Genomic DNA, 13,458 nt, shown 5'->3' with positions numbered 1-13,458 from the left:
GCCTCTTGGACCTTAATGAACAGTGGACCCAAGTCTTAGTCAGTCACCCCTTCAGCCTCTCCCAGAGTTACAATGAACAGATGGAGGAAGGGCAGATCTCATAGATGTCATTGCTATTGCTTTTGGGTGCAATTTGATCTTCTTTAAGGGAATACATTTCTTTGAGGTTGTGAAGAATGGAGCTAAAAAGATTTTGAGGAAGGAAAAGGAAATAACTGATATCAGCTGCCACATGATGTTCTTCCTACATTCTTGTTGAAGGTTTTTCTAAGATCTAACCTTAAGAGAGTTTGGTTTTAAGGGTTCTAGAGCATTGGTGAGGTTATTTGATCTTTGAGAAATTTGTCTTTTATTCTTAGCTTTTATGGACCTAATTTTAATGCATTGGTTTCCATTGAGCATTTGGGAATAAGGAGAGGTTAATGTTCATAAAAGGCTAGGAATCTTCTGAGCCCTGAGAAGTTGTCATTACTAGAACACACTTCTTTCTTATTCACTTAGCGAATGATGACGTGACTTTGATTACTGAAACTGGAGGTACATACCAAACCCTAAATTACAGTTAGACCTGTGTTAGAAGCATGGTGTGAGATTGCCACACATCTGAGATTTAGCACATGTCACAGAGGAATAAGGAGGTTGAGTTACTCTCTTCATCTTCTAGATCAGAGAAAAGCAACAAAGCTGCCTTAGTTCTATCACAAAGAATATGAAGTTGATATTAATTTAACCCTACAACATGGATATTAAAAAGACACATTTCTTTGCTTTCTCTAAATCATATTTAATCTGCTTCCAAGTCCTTATCTTACTGAGTTTGAGGGAAATGTAATCTCTGTTATTGGCATACTTTTCCCCACCCCAGAGTTGTACTGTGGGTGGAGACGTCTTATACAATACAGACATTCTGGGGAATTCTCTGGTCTTTCCTCTACACTGACCGCTGCTCCTATAGTCACTGAAGGCTCTGTAAGTACAAAGTCCTCATTTTAAAATTTCTACCTGTATTGCTTGGAACAGAAACTATAACATAATAGGAGCTCAGTTCAAAATTATCCAAGTCCTCCTGGTCTGTCTTGTGAGGACTGCTCCTTATATCCCCAGCCTAGGCAGTGTAGTCATGGTCCTGGTGGGGATGCTAACCAATCTCCTGAAGGTGCATAGCTTCTCATGGGGAGGCTGGAGTTCTGCAAAACAAAAGGCAGGATGGGGATTGTCCTTTGGGTTTCTGACAACTGCTGCTGGGGTCTTATGCCAGAAGGCTGAAAGGCTCACATGTGTCAGGGTCTGGAATGGATGATGAATGAGGTGAAGCAGATTTCTGTATCCTTATACCAAAAGTTGAATGTCCCAGCATAGGATTCTGGCATATATAATGCTCATCTAGGGAAGTAGTCCAGTGACTGATTAATTCATGCATTAAAGGATCCAAAGTTACAATTTTGGAGTATTACTGAGGTGCTTCTCTCTATTCTTATTTCTCAGAGGCAATAAAGAAATGGATGTCAGACAGCCCTAGATAGGGATTTAGGTTCTGCTATTGGCCAGCTGCATCTCCTTGGGCAACTCAGTTTTCTAAGCCTCACTTTCCTCATTTGTGTAATGAATGGGTGGGATCAACATAATTTCAAGGATCAAAGACATAGTGCATGAAAAATGCTTAACATTGCAACTACCAACTAATTGACTTTTTTTCCTGATATATTTTAATCCCATAAAAATGTTTATTTTTGAATTGTAGTACAAAAAGTATTATTTTCTTTCTGGCATGATATAATTTGTATAAGGAACCAAAGCCATGCTCAAAGTTGAAATGGTGTATAATGCAACAACTAAGTCAGTAACAGAGATAATTGTCAGTCTTTAATGGAGAGCATATAACTACAGAAAAACACACTGGACCAAAGGGGACACCTCCACATTAGGAGAGTCACTTTGACCATGGCAGAGACAGTCTTTCATTTTTTGAGCTTCTCTTGTCATCTTGTGGCCTCAAGTTTGCCCTTCTTATGAGAGAGGAGCATGGATTAGCAGTTGTAGCCTTTGCAATGTGGTGAGTCTCGAAGAAAATAAGTAGCCCTCGGGTTCTCTGAGTCAGCACGTTCTTGGAATTACTAGACCTGCTTTTCGTCCTTACCTGAAGTGGCATGAAATGTCAGTAAGGAGGCCGTTGTGGGTGCCAATGTCTTTGTGGTTGTAAAACAGAAATCTCCATGCTTAGGTCTTTTCCCACACTGAGGCAACCCAGCTATGGCCTCTGGTCTGGGTCATGGCCATTTTCTGTTTCCTGATTCAGGCAAGTAGGGTGAGGGTACTCCAGCTACAGATTTTTCTACAGATTCCACTGAGCTCTGGAACGAGCCAGAGGCCCCGTCAACCAGGAATGCTGGGAAGGACAGCAGGGAGACTTTTTCTCAGTGAGGCCCCAGCTGCCTGGCCTGCTGTGCTCCGAGTATGCTCCCATGGCTAGTGGGAGAGATGGGTGACCCAGATTTGTGGCCAGATGGTTGGGGTCCTCTGGATGGTCAAGTCCGTGGGCAGGGGCCACTGTAGGAACTGGATAGTGACTGGTAGAACTGATAGTGGACTGATAGAACTGGTCAGGGCCTCTTGGGATATTTCTAAATTTAAGGCTTAGCTAGGAAGTAAGAAGAGATAAGCAGGTTAGTGTGATGGAAACACTCCAGGCTTTGGGCTCAGACAACTCTGGGTTCACATTCCAACACAATTAGTATGTCACTGTGAACCTCAGGTTTCTCATTGATAAAGTGCGTTGTTTTAAGGAAAATGTCTTGCATAGTATCTTGGTGTAAGAGAACTTAGCTTGTAAGACTTGTTTCTTTGTTTTCTTTTTTTTTTTTTTAGATTTTATTTATTTATTTGACAGACAGAGATCACAAGTAGGCAGAGAGGCAGGCAGAGAGAGAGAGAGAGAGAGAGAGAGAGAAGAAGCAGGCTCCCCGCTGAGCAGAGAGCCGGATGCGGGGCTCGATCCCAGGACCCTGAGATCATGACCTGAGCCGAAGGCAGAGGCTTTAACCCACTGAGCCACCTAGGCACCCCTGTTTCTTTGTTTTCTAAGCCACATAACAAGAGGTCCAAAAGTAGAAATTCCTTGTATTGGATCAGTGGCTCAAAGACAGTAAGGGTGCATCTTTGCGATTCTCTCGATGTTTCTCTTGTTTCTGAAGTCTCAATGTCAGTACGGCGGCTGCAGCTCCAGATATCAAGTCTGTGTCCAAAGGAGGAAGAAGGTAAAGAAGCAATGCTGGCTTCTTCTGTTCTTTTGGCCAGGAGAGCAAGAACTTTCCCAGAAGCTCTTGGTAGACTTCTGCTTATGTGTCATCCAGAACTGGGTTGTGCAGCCCTATCTGCCAGCAAGGAGGTCAGGAGAGACGAATATTTAGCTTTGAAATGGCTACAATAGAAGGTGGTCAGGAGAGAGAGGGTTGGTTATAAATTAGCCACTTAATAGTTGTTTCCCCCCCACTTGAAATCATTGTCTTTAAGTCCCCCCCCCCACTGTTACATAACCTTTTAGAAGTAATTAATAACGAAATTGTAAAATACTCTTAGGTTTGTGGAGTCCACAGTGTTTCCCCCCAGAAAGTGCGAAATTCTCACTGAAACAATGGAGAATGTCAAATCAAGGAACTACCCAGAGTCAGAACTTCTGCTGAAATCAGAGATAGAGTTAGTAACTTGGCATCCAGGAAATGAGAACCAATGCAACAAGATATAAAGAGCAGTACTGCTTAATAGAAATAAACCATGACCCACATATGTTTTGACCCACAAAATTTTACATTTTGTAGTAACCATATTAAAAAAAGCAAGGAGGAACATGTGAAATTTATTTTAATAGCATTTTTATTTAACCCAGCATATCTAAAATATTACTCCAACGCATCATCTCTATTCAAAATTATTGTTGAGGTACTTTACATTTTTCCACACACTGTCTTGGAAATCCAGTTTGTATTTCACACTTTTAGCACATCTCAATTTGGATTGATTATATCGGAAGTGCTCCATAGCCACGTATGTCTAGTGGCTATTGTATCGAGGGGTGTAGACTACGGAAATGGTTCTCAACCAGGTTGGACTGAAATCTTCTTTTCATAACAAATGATTTACATTACCCCCCCCATACCATCTTGAGTTGGAATTTAGGATACCATCACCTGTATTAGTTAGGGTGGGCTGAGCCGCTATACCAGATAGACTCCTAAGTGTATAGTAGTTCAGACAAACACAATGGGAATTTAGTTAATTTGGCTTGGAGCACTCCAGCATGTACGTTCGTGGGCAGCAGATGACTTTTCTCCATGTTCCTCGCACATGAAGGTTCCTTTCGCTTTATGGCTCATGTTACTATTATCCACTTTGTGGCCATCTTATTATGTGTATCCAGGAAGCAGACAGGGAGAAGACCGCATATGGCTTCTTAGAAGCTTCAGCTCAGCAGCAGCACACACCGCATACCACTGACTTGTACCTGGATCAGTTATATGGATACACTTAATGTCATGGGAAGCTAGCCAATTTAGTTCAGTTGTGTTCTCCTGGTGGGTGAATAGCTATCCCCTATTCATGCATATACTGAAAAAAAAAAAAAAAAGAAAATGAAAAGGAGAGTAGTAAAGGAGAAATAAAAGGCAAGTAAGAGTAGTAAAAAAAAATATGTATTTCAATATGTAGTTCTAGCTGTACTAGAAAAAGTAATAAAATAGGTGTTCAGAGTCACCATGAATATGATAACTGTAAATACTGGGGTGTGGTGTGGGTGATCAGACCCCCTCAGTGGCCTTACTGTAGTGATTTTCTGAAAGAGCAAACAATTGTTGACATAGTTCTGAACAGAGTTGATAAATTCTGAACACAGTATTATCTTCCTTCAATTTATAGCGTAGTTACAATTCTGAAAAATTCAGTATATATTTAAACCATTTAAAAGTAATTTTTGATTTGTGACACCATTGGTGGACCTTGAAGGCATTATGCTAAGTGAAATTGGCCAGGCAAGGAAAGGCAGATACATTACCATCTTACTTGTATGTGGAACCTAAGAAAAACTGAGCTCATAGAAACAGAGATAAAGATTGGTGGCCAAAGGCAGGGTGTTGGGGGGAAATGGAGGAAAGTGGTCAAAAGTATAGACTTCCAAGTTATAAGATAAATACATTCTGGGAAATGTAATGTACAACATGGTGACTACAGTTAACAGTACCATATTGTATATTTGAAAATTGCTAAGAGATTAGATCTGAAGAGTTGTAAGGTGATTTGTGAGGTGATGGATATTAATTAAACTTATTGTGGTGATCATTTTACAATATATACATATATTAAATCATTGTATGTATACCTTAAGCTAATACCATGTTATATGTCAATTATATCTAAATAAAATGGAAAACTTAAAAAACCTTTATTATTATATATAAAACAGAATTTATAGGATCTGATCACTGTAATTGGATTTCTCACTCATACTGAGTTTCTGTTAAGATATTCAGGAATCGCACAGGGTGTAGGACAATTCTTTATTATATAGAATAGATTATTTGGTATCCCAGGCCCTGACATTTCTAATGTGTCTCCCAGGAAGTGGTAGTACCATTTTCCCAGCTAAAATCAGTTTTTGGGGAGAGAGAGAAGGAAAATGGATTTTGGGAGGCAAATAGCAGTTAACTACCTCTTTCTTTCATTGTTGGTCTTCACCATCTTCCTATAGGATTTCCTAGTGTTCTAAATTCTCTATAGGACAAAAGTTCTTGCCAGCCAACACCAGACCCTCATGGGAGTATTCTTATGTATCCCAAGAAATTACTGCTGTTTTCTGCAATGAACCTAGTCCTCTTCCATTTAAATGAGAAGGTAAAAATTATACCAGGAGTACTAAAATTTGAGTCAGCACTTTACTTAACTTCCAAGTGGTTTGGTTTTCTTTATTTTCCTTGAATAGGACTTTTTTGACACACCTTCATCCTTTTGCATTTCCATGTTTTCTCACAAGGTGGCACCGAATGCCTTGCTGTGGGTTGTCAATGACTGTATTGAGGCTTAGCTTTGTCTCCTTGGGGCTTCTGTCCCTTAAGGTTAATTTTCAACAGCAGGTGGTGTCCCCAGTTAACTTTGGGTCTCTCTGGTGTTCAGTATTGGTATTAACCAAGAAACAAGAACACTCCACCTATCTTTCTCTACTTAGGTATGAAGAGCTTTAATTTATAATTAACAATAAAAGACAAAATCATTAAATAGTATAATCCTATCTTAATAAATATTTTAGGGTGTCCTGAGTGTTTGAAATGTTTTAGCTATTTTCTTGGCAAATATTGGTTATGCAATTAGTACAGTGTTATAATGCATCTAATTTTACTTTTTAGTAATTAGTACTAAATTTTACTAATTTTAACTGGTAATTTTACTAATTACTAGAGATGTAAATTCTCTTAATTTGCATTTATCTAAAACTTCCTATGGGTATAAAACTGCAAAGAGGAAGAATATGAGGTGAAAGCTGATAGTATCCCGATTTGAGTTGTTTTCAGTCAACACAATGAGGCAGCTTAACACCATGTCAAAGTTTGACAAGTATCTAATCTGCAGGTAACTTTTAAAAATTTTAAAAATAAACATGTAGAATTAATAAAGAAGTACTTCCCAGAGAAGAATGGCTAGTCATCCAAACAAGTATCACACAGTTTCATTCCATAGTGATTGGTCTCTGAGAGTCTCACCCCACATTAACAGTACCTAGAAGAGACTGGTGTAGAAAACCACAAGGCTTTCTTACTCTTTACGTGATACAAATACTCATGTTTGCCTGACAGCACATTTTTGTCCTGGAAACAAATTTAGAGGGAAAGTAAAGGAGTCTAAGCAGAAAGTGCTTATCAGGTGTGGACTCAGAGCAGCAGAGTGGATTGGATGGTCTGAGTGGTGGTGTCATCAAATACACTGTTGGCATGGCCTAGATTCCGGTGATGGTGGACCATCTCCTTAGGAAGATGGTCCTCTCCTTAAGAAGGCATTGACGGTGCATGGCCCGCCCTTGCTTCTCTGAGTCTTCTTTTCTGTAATTTCTTCATTGATGCCACACCCTCATAATCACACAGTTCTCATTAAGCCACACCCTGCCGTACCTCTTTCATTAGATGTGTAATGCATGCTGTCATTTGTAGTTGGCCTCACTTGGGAGCTTTTATTTTTCTTAAAGTAGTTTTCCTCCATGGGCACAACCCAGAAGGTGCTCCCAGCAACTCATTTCTTACCTCACTGACTGTAGCTTTTGCCATTCTTGGGGCCTTAGTTTTTCAGTCTCAGACATCTCAGCCTTAGTATTTTGGCCAAAAGCAATACCTAACAGTTAAAACAACTTAGTAACCCTATATATCCTTAGGACTTAGTAGCTGTTTGGAAAAACAAACACGTAAGTTGAAAGAAAAAGTAATGGTTAAGTTGCATTCTTAGGTAACTACAATAATCTCAAGCTTTGAAATGAGACTGGATATCACCACCCTTTTTTCCTGTCCTACATTACTTTCCTTCCTTCCTTCCTTTTTTAAAGATTTTATTCATTTATTTGAGAGAGAGAGAGAGAGAGAGAGCATGAGAGGGGAGAAGGTCAAAGGGAGAAGCAGACTCCCCATGGAGCCAGGAGTTGGTTGTGGGACTTGATCCTGGGACTCCAAGATCATGACTTGAGCCAAAGGTAGTTAGTCGCCCAACCATCTGAGCTACCCAGGCTCCCCCTACATTACTTTTCATACTGTACTTGCTCTTTATCTCAACAGCCACCAAAAACCCAACTTCACAAAGATGCAGTGACTTTCCAAAGAATATAGTGCAATTTAATGTTGGAATTGTGAACTATCTCAAGCTGGAGGCATACATGGTATCCTATAGATGCCAACTATTGCTGTTTCCCTCAAAGATTTAAAATATTCCTGGTGCTTCTGCGAGCTCACCCTGGTTCTCTGGGTACGTGGGACACGGTTTAGGAACCATGGAACTAAGACTCAGTCATATAACTGCACCTCACTGCAGCGAGATGAGGAAAGGGCATCTGTTTCATTTAATCTAGTGACCTCTGTTCTGATAGATTAAATATTTAAATATTAATTTTACATTTCTATTTTCACAGTGGTGTATTCTATCCCTGTTGGTAAGCTATCGAAGGGCATTGATTATTTCCTCCTTGTAATAATTATAACCATAATAATGGTCACTGTTTATTGAGCACTTACATGTAGTAAGCACTGTACTCCCTTGCTTTCCATATATGTTCTCACTTAATCCTCACATTACCTTTTGAGGTAGGTACAAGTATTATTCCTATGAGATATATATAGACAGAAACTCCTGTTTAGATTGAGTATCTTGCATAAAATCATGTAGAAATCAAGTAGCAAACCAGGATTTGAACCAGACTGACTGATTTTATTTTTTTATTTTTATTTTTAAAAATTTATTTATTAGAGAGAGCACAAGCTGGGGGAGCAGTAGAGAGGGAGGGGAAGCAGATTCCCTGCTGATCAGGGAGGCCGATGTAGGGCTTGATCCCAGGAGCCTGGGATCGTGACCTGAGCTGAAGACAGACGCTTAACCGACTGAGCCACCCAGGCACTCCTGGGCTGCCTGATTTTAGAATGAATTCTCTTAACCACCATACTCTTTTAGCTTTGATATTTACTGATTACAGAAATAAAGAACAATATTATATATTCACGTTGGAATTACTTACTGTACCTCCTATGCTAAAGTAATTAAATTAATACTACCTTTTATACAGTAACTGTCTTCAAAGGATTTAAGGGTTGAATTCTCACAACACTTGAACAAGCATGAAGGAGAAGAGACTTTTTCAAGATAGTTCCATGTCAACCTTCTCACATTCTAGTCTGAAATAATACAGAGAGAAAAGGGGGAGACCAGTATCTAGCTCCCGGCTTGATATTAGTCAAAGTCCCTTACCTGTAGGATACGCATGAAGACATTTTGTTAACATCTTGACCACCCATTTTTGTTGCAGGAGGCCGAGGGAAAGATGGTGCCCCCATCATCACTTTTCCAGAGTTTGTGGGGTTCAAACACCTCCCAGAGGAAGACTTCCTAAATGTCATGACTTACCTGACTAGCATCCCCAGGTGAGCTGAACACAGCGGTTTGCTACCTTCCCAGTCACTGGCTTCATTCTGAATTTCCCATGTGTCAGGGCTGGGTTGAGATGGAATCTTCCCTGAGCGTGGCCCACGCTAGTATGTAGCTTGGCCAATTTCTCTTGTTTATTCATCACAGACAAGGGATGGCGGAAGAGTCTAGAAAACAGTGATAAATGAGTGTCCATTCTGACTCTGGTGTGCACATAGGAGGTACTTACTAAACATTTGAATGAATGAAACTTTGACTGAGTAGCTAATGCTGATTTTGTGCCTTCAGGTTTAGTGCTCTGGATTGAGGTGATTCTGTCCTCCTGGGGCCTGTCTTCTGGGACACATAGCCATTGTTCAAGGAGTCAAGCCATTTTAGGAGTTAACTTCATTTATCTCCCCTAAATAAGGAATTTAAGGGCAGATTTTATACCTGTTCCACTCAGATGAAGAAACTTAAGGCAGAGAGCAAGGAAACAAAGGCTGGGAGTAAAAGCTGCCGAGATCTTGACAAAGATGTTTTAGGTGTCTGCTGTTTCCACTCTCTCTAACCTGGGCCTCATACCTTTGTCCAGTGAAGTGAGTAAATACCCAGGCCTCCAAGGGTTGGAGTGTGGAACAGAGTTTGTATTGGAGACAACCGTTTCACAGACAGAGCTCGAGCCAGGAGTGGGGTCCAGACCCAAATCTTAATGCTGTGTCCACTTTCCAGCCAGGAAAGGCCCTCCGTGGGGTTATAGTGCTTATGACAGTCTCTCTTACCCAGCTGCTGTGAGGTTGGGTCATGTGTCTGCTCTTTAGCTTGCCTTCTGTCTGCCTCATATGATTTCAAGGTCAACACCAGCTTTGTGATTGAAGGGCCACCTGGTGTTTCATCCCACCTATGGAGATCAGGCAGTTGAGTTGTTTGCTTTAACCAAACCCACTTCTAAAAGATTTTTTTGGTTTTTGTGTTTGCTTGTTACCATTCTTATTTCTTCAGAGAAGGCTATGGATTTTTTTTTTTAAGGTACTTCTTCAAAGTTTAGTGCTTAAATTCACTTCCATTCTTCCTTTGATCCCTGAATATGGTATGTACTACACAGAAACGTGATGATTAGGCATTTTATTGGTTTGAAGGACGGATGCTTTGTGTCTCTGGGCTGTGCTCAAGTAGTTCTCTCTACTGAGCGCCTTTCCTGCCCTTCTTGATCTGGCTAAATTCTAGACATTCATCAGTCCTCAGTCTATCTCATTTCCTCAAGGGCTCCTTCCCTCACTTCAGTTCTGCTCTCACAGATGCTTAATTTCCATAGATTCCTGAGCTTACCTCTTATATAATACCACAGTATATGGAAATTATTTTTGCATTTCCCGTTAGTCTGAACAAGTTGAGGAGGGACCAGTGCTTGTTTTGTTTTGTTTCTGTTTTATCTGTAATCCTAGCACAGTACCCAGCGCATAATAGGTTCTCAAGAAGTATTGTTGGTGGAATTTCCAGTTCCGATATAATTCATTTCAATCAGTGAGTATTTGTTATAGAGTTAGAAGGAGGCTGCTGACAGAAAAGGGGGGAAATCCAGTCCTCCTGCCTTTACCTCCCTGGTTTATAGGAGTTGAACTTCATCTCCCTCTTTGGCTCAGTTGCATTCTAAAACAATGACCCATCAGTTTAGCAACTTCTCCTTCCATGGTGAGCAGGAAAGGAAGGGGGTAAATAGGGAGGTGGGCAACAGGTAGACAGGGTCCCCCCATTCTCACTATGTTTCTTTTTAAACTCACCATCTAATTTTACCGATCCCTAGATGCAGTCATACGCTAAACAAAATGGGAGGTTTTCATCTTGTACTTGCAGCATTTTCTGAGTCACACTGAGGAGCGTACAGGGAGTGCCATCTGAACTAGTGCAGGGAGAAGCACTGAGTGGTAGGACTTGTATCTTCCTTATGTAGAAGAGAAGAGAAGACAAAATCAGGGACTAACGTTTTGGTCTGGTGTCTTTTTTTCTGCTCTATGTTCCTCATGTCATTTCTTGTAAATAGGAGTTTCCCCCTTTCCTAGAATGCTGTTTGTTTCTTGAGAAGCAATAGCCGTCTGACCAGTTATTCCTCTTTCCTCTTCCTGACATTTGCTCATACCCCACTCTGTGCCCCACCCCTATTTCTTTCAACATAAAACAGAGACAATGGGTAAGAAAGCCCCAAACAGGAATTTAACCTATACCTTACTGTCTAGCTTCCATTTCAGGTTCCAAAGAATGAAAGAACCCTTGTTTCTTCTACAATTCCTACTTACCACCATGTGCGTCTTTCTAAATCTTACAGTGGTTACCAGGCAACAGAGCCCTTCCCAGGTTGCAAAATGTTTTATAGGCAGTTGGCAGAGGGCTCATGACACAGAAAAGGCAGAATTGATGCACGTGAAGAGGAGGATGGCAGGATACCCAGGGTAAGGGTAAGGATACCTCTGTGTCTCACTGTGGCTGGGTTGGGTGAGCACAGAAAGCTTCCCATGACAGTTCATTCTTCACCAGACCTTTGCTGCCTGCTGACAGTGTGGATGGTGCTGCTAGGAGTTATACAGGACCAATGAGGCCATGACATAGTATCTTGAACCTCAGGAAGCTCATCACAGGACTCTGTTGTCATGATATTTTGTGAAATAAGCAAATAGAGTGCTAAAGAAGATAAGAAGAGAGAAAAGTCACTTCAGACAGGAAAGACAAGGAAAGCTTTAGGAACAAATAGGCTTGAAAGATAGGTAAGATTTCCACAGGTGGATATGGAAGGCGACATTCCGCAGAGAGAGAATAGGGTGGTGTTTAGCAGCTTTGGACGCAGCCCCAATCTGGAATGAAATCCACAGTCTACTGCTCACTAGCTGTGTGATCTGGGGCAAAACATTTGGCTTCTATTTCCAAAGGCCCCTGAATTTTGAAGTTTTAAATAGAGTATGTTTGGGGAATTATAGACCGTGCAGGTTGATCAGAACAGAGTGAGGCTCCTTTTCAGCTAGTAGTGACAAATGAGAGCTGGAAAGACATCTGGAAACAGACTGGGCAAGGCCTTGGTGGTGGCCTCTTCTCTACCAAATTAAGGAGTTTAGACATAGCAGGAAAAGGCTGTTGGAAGTTTTGAGGAGGAGAATGACAACCAGATCTGTTTGGTGGTGGTATGCAGTGTACGTCAGACAGAGCCAGGAAAGGAGGCAGGGAGGCTGATGAGGGGCTTCTACACTGGGACGGGTGCAAAGTGAAGGGGAGTGAGCTAGCTTGATAGCAGGAGGACTGGGTAGAAAGGGATGGACAGAAAGGGGCTCTTCAGGATCAGGGAGGGGGAGAGCGAGAAACTGATAATGGTGCTTGGCTTTAGGAATCGTGTTCATAGGTCTCACTGCTTATCTGGGCATGTGGAATTGAGCCCTCATTTTGGTTTTGATTGTCTCATCTTGTTTTATTTTGCTACTTTGCCTGGCTCTTCTTACCAAAAGTATTCTAGGACAGTGGTTTCCATCTTAGCTGCACATTAGGGGAGTTTTGGGGAGGGTTTTTTTTTTTTTTTTTGGCCAAGATTTTATTTATTTAAAAATTAAAAAAAAAATTTACAAAGATTTTATTTATTTATTTGAGAAAGAGAGAAAGCACATGGGGTTGGGAGGAAGGCCTGCTAAGTAGGAAGTTTGATGCAAGCTCTATCTCATGCTCAATCCCAGGACCCTGAGATCATGATCTAAACTGAAGTCAGATGCTTAACTGACTGAGCCACCCAGGAGCCTCTTATTTATTTGAGAGAGACAACATGCATGCAAACACATGTGCAAATGAGGGGTAGAGAAAAGGAGAGAGAATCTCAAGCAGACTCTGCACTGACCATGAAGACCAACATGGGGCTCAATCCCGAGACCCCGAGATCATGAGCTGAGCTGAAACCAACAGTCAGCCACCTAACCGACTCAGCCACCCAGGCACTCCAGGATCACTTTGGGAGTTAAAAAAAAAAAAAAAAAAAAAAATCCTGATGTCCAGACCAGAAATAAGACTAATTAAATCAGAAAAATTTTGGGGTGGAACTCAGGCTTCTGTAGGGCTGAAAGTTCCACAGGCGATCCCTCTGTGCCTCCAAGGGTGAGACTGATGGGGAGAGAGAAGAGGACTGTGAGATGTGAGGAAGGAAATGTGGAATCAGGCTCAACTTTTGGATAAGATGCATTGGTGGGGCATATGGGGAAGCTGAGAGAGGGAAGACTGTACCCAAATCTTTTACTTTTGTTTTCACAGTTCTGTAGTTCTTCTCCTTAAATGCAACATAAGCCAAAAATTCTATTT

General features: G+C 41.1%; 1 protein-coding gene across 3 annotated transcripts in view; it reads left to right on the top strand.

Annotated features, from left to right (window-relative positions):
* MCF2L2 (MCF.2 cell line derived transforming sequence-like 2) overlaps nucleotides 1-13,458 on the top strand; it is a 249,011-nt gene that overhangs the window by 38,561 nt on the left and 196,992 nt on the right. For 2 of the 3 annotated variants that reach the window (XM_044251864.1, XM_044251865.1), the window contains exon 3: nucleotides 9,038-9,152. In XM_044251864.1, coding sequence (XP_044107799.1) covers nucleotides 9,038-9,152 — 115 coding nt within the window. Of the gene's footprint in view, nucleotides 1-9,037; nucleotides 9,153-11,489; nucleotides 11,583-13,458 lie in introns of those variants that run through there. The other variant, XM_044251866.1, reaches the window with a different exon arrangement.

Source organism: Neovison vison, chromosome 6 (genome assembly GCF_020171115.1).
Source record: "Neovison vison isolate M4711 chromosome 6, ASM_NN_V1, whole genome shotgun sequence".
Lineage (NCBI taxonomy): Eukaryota > Metazoa > Chordata > Mammalia > Carnivora > Mustelidae > Neogale > Neogale vison.
Note: the sequence above shows the minus strand (reverse complement) of the source record. Positions and strands in the feature narration are given on the sequence as shown.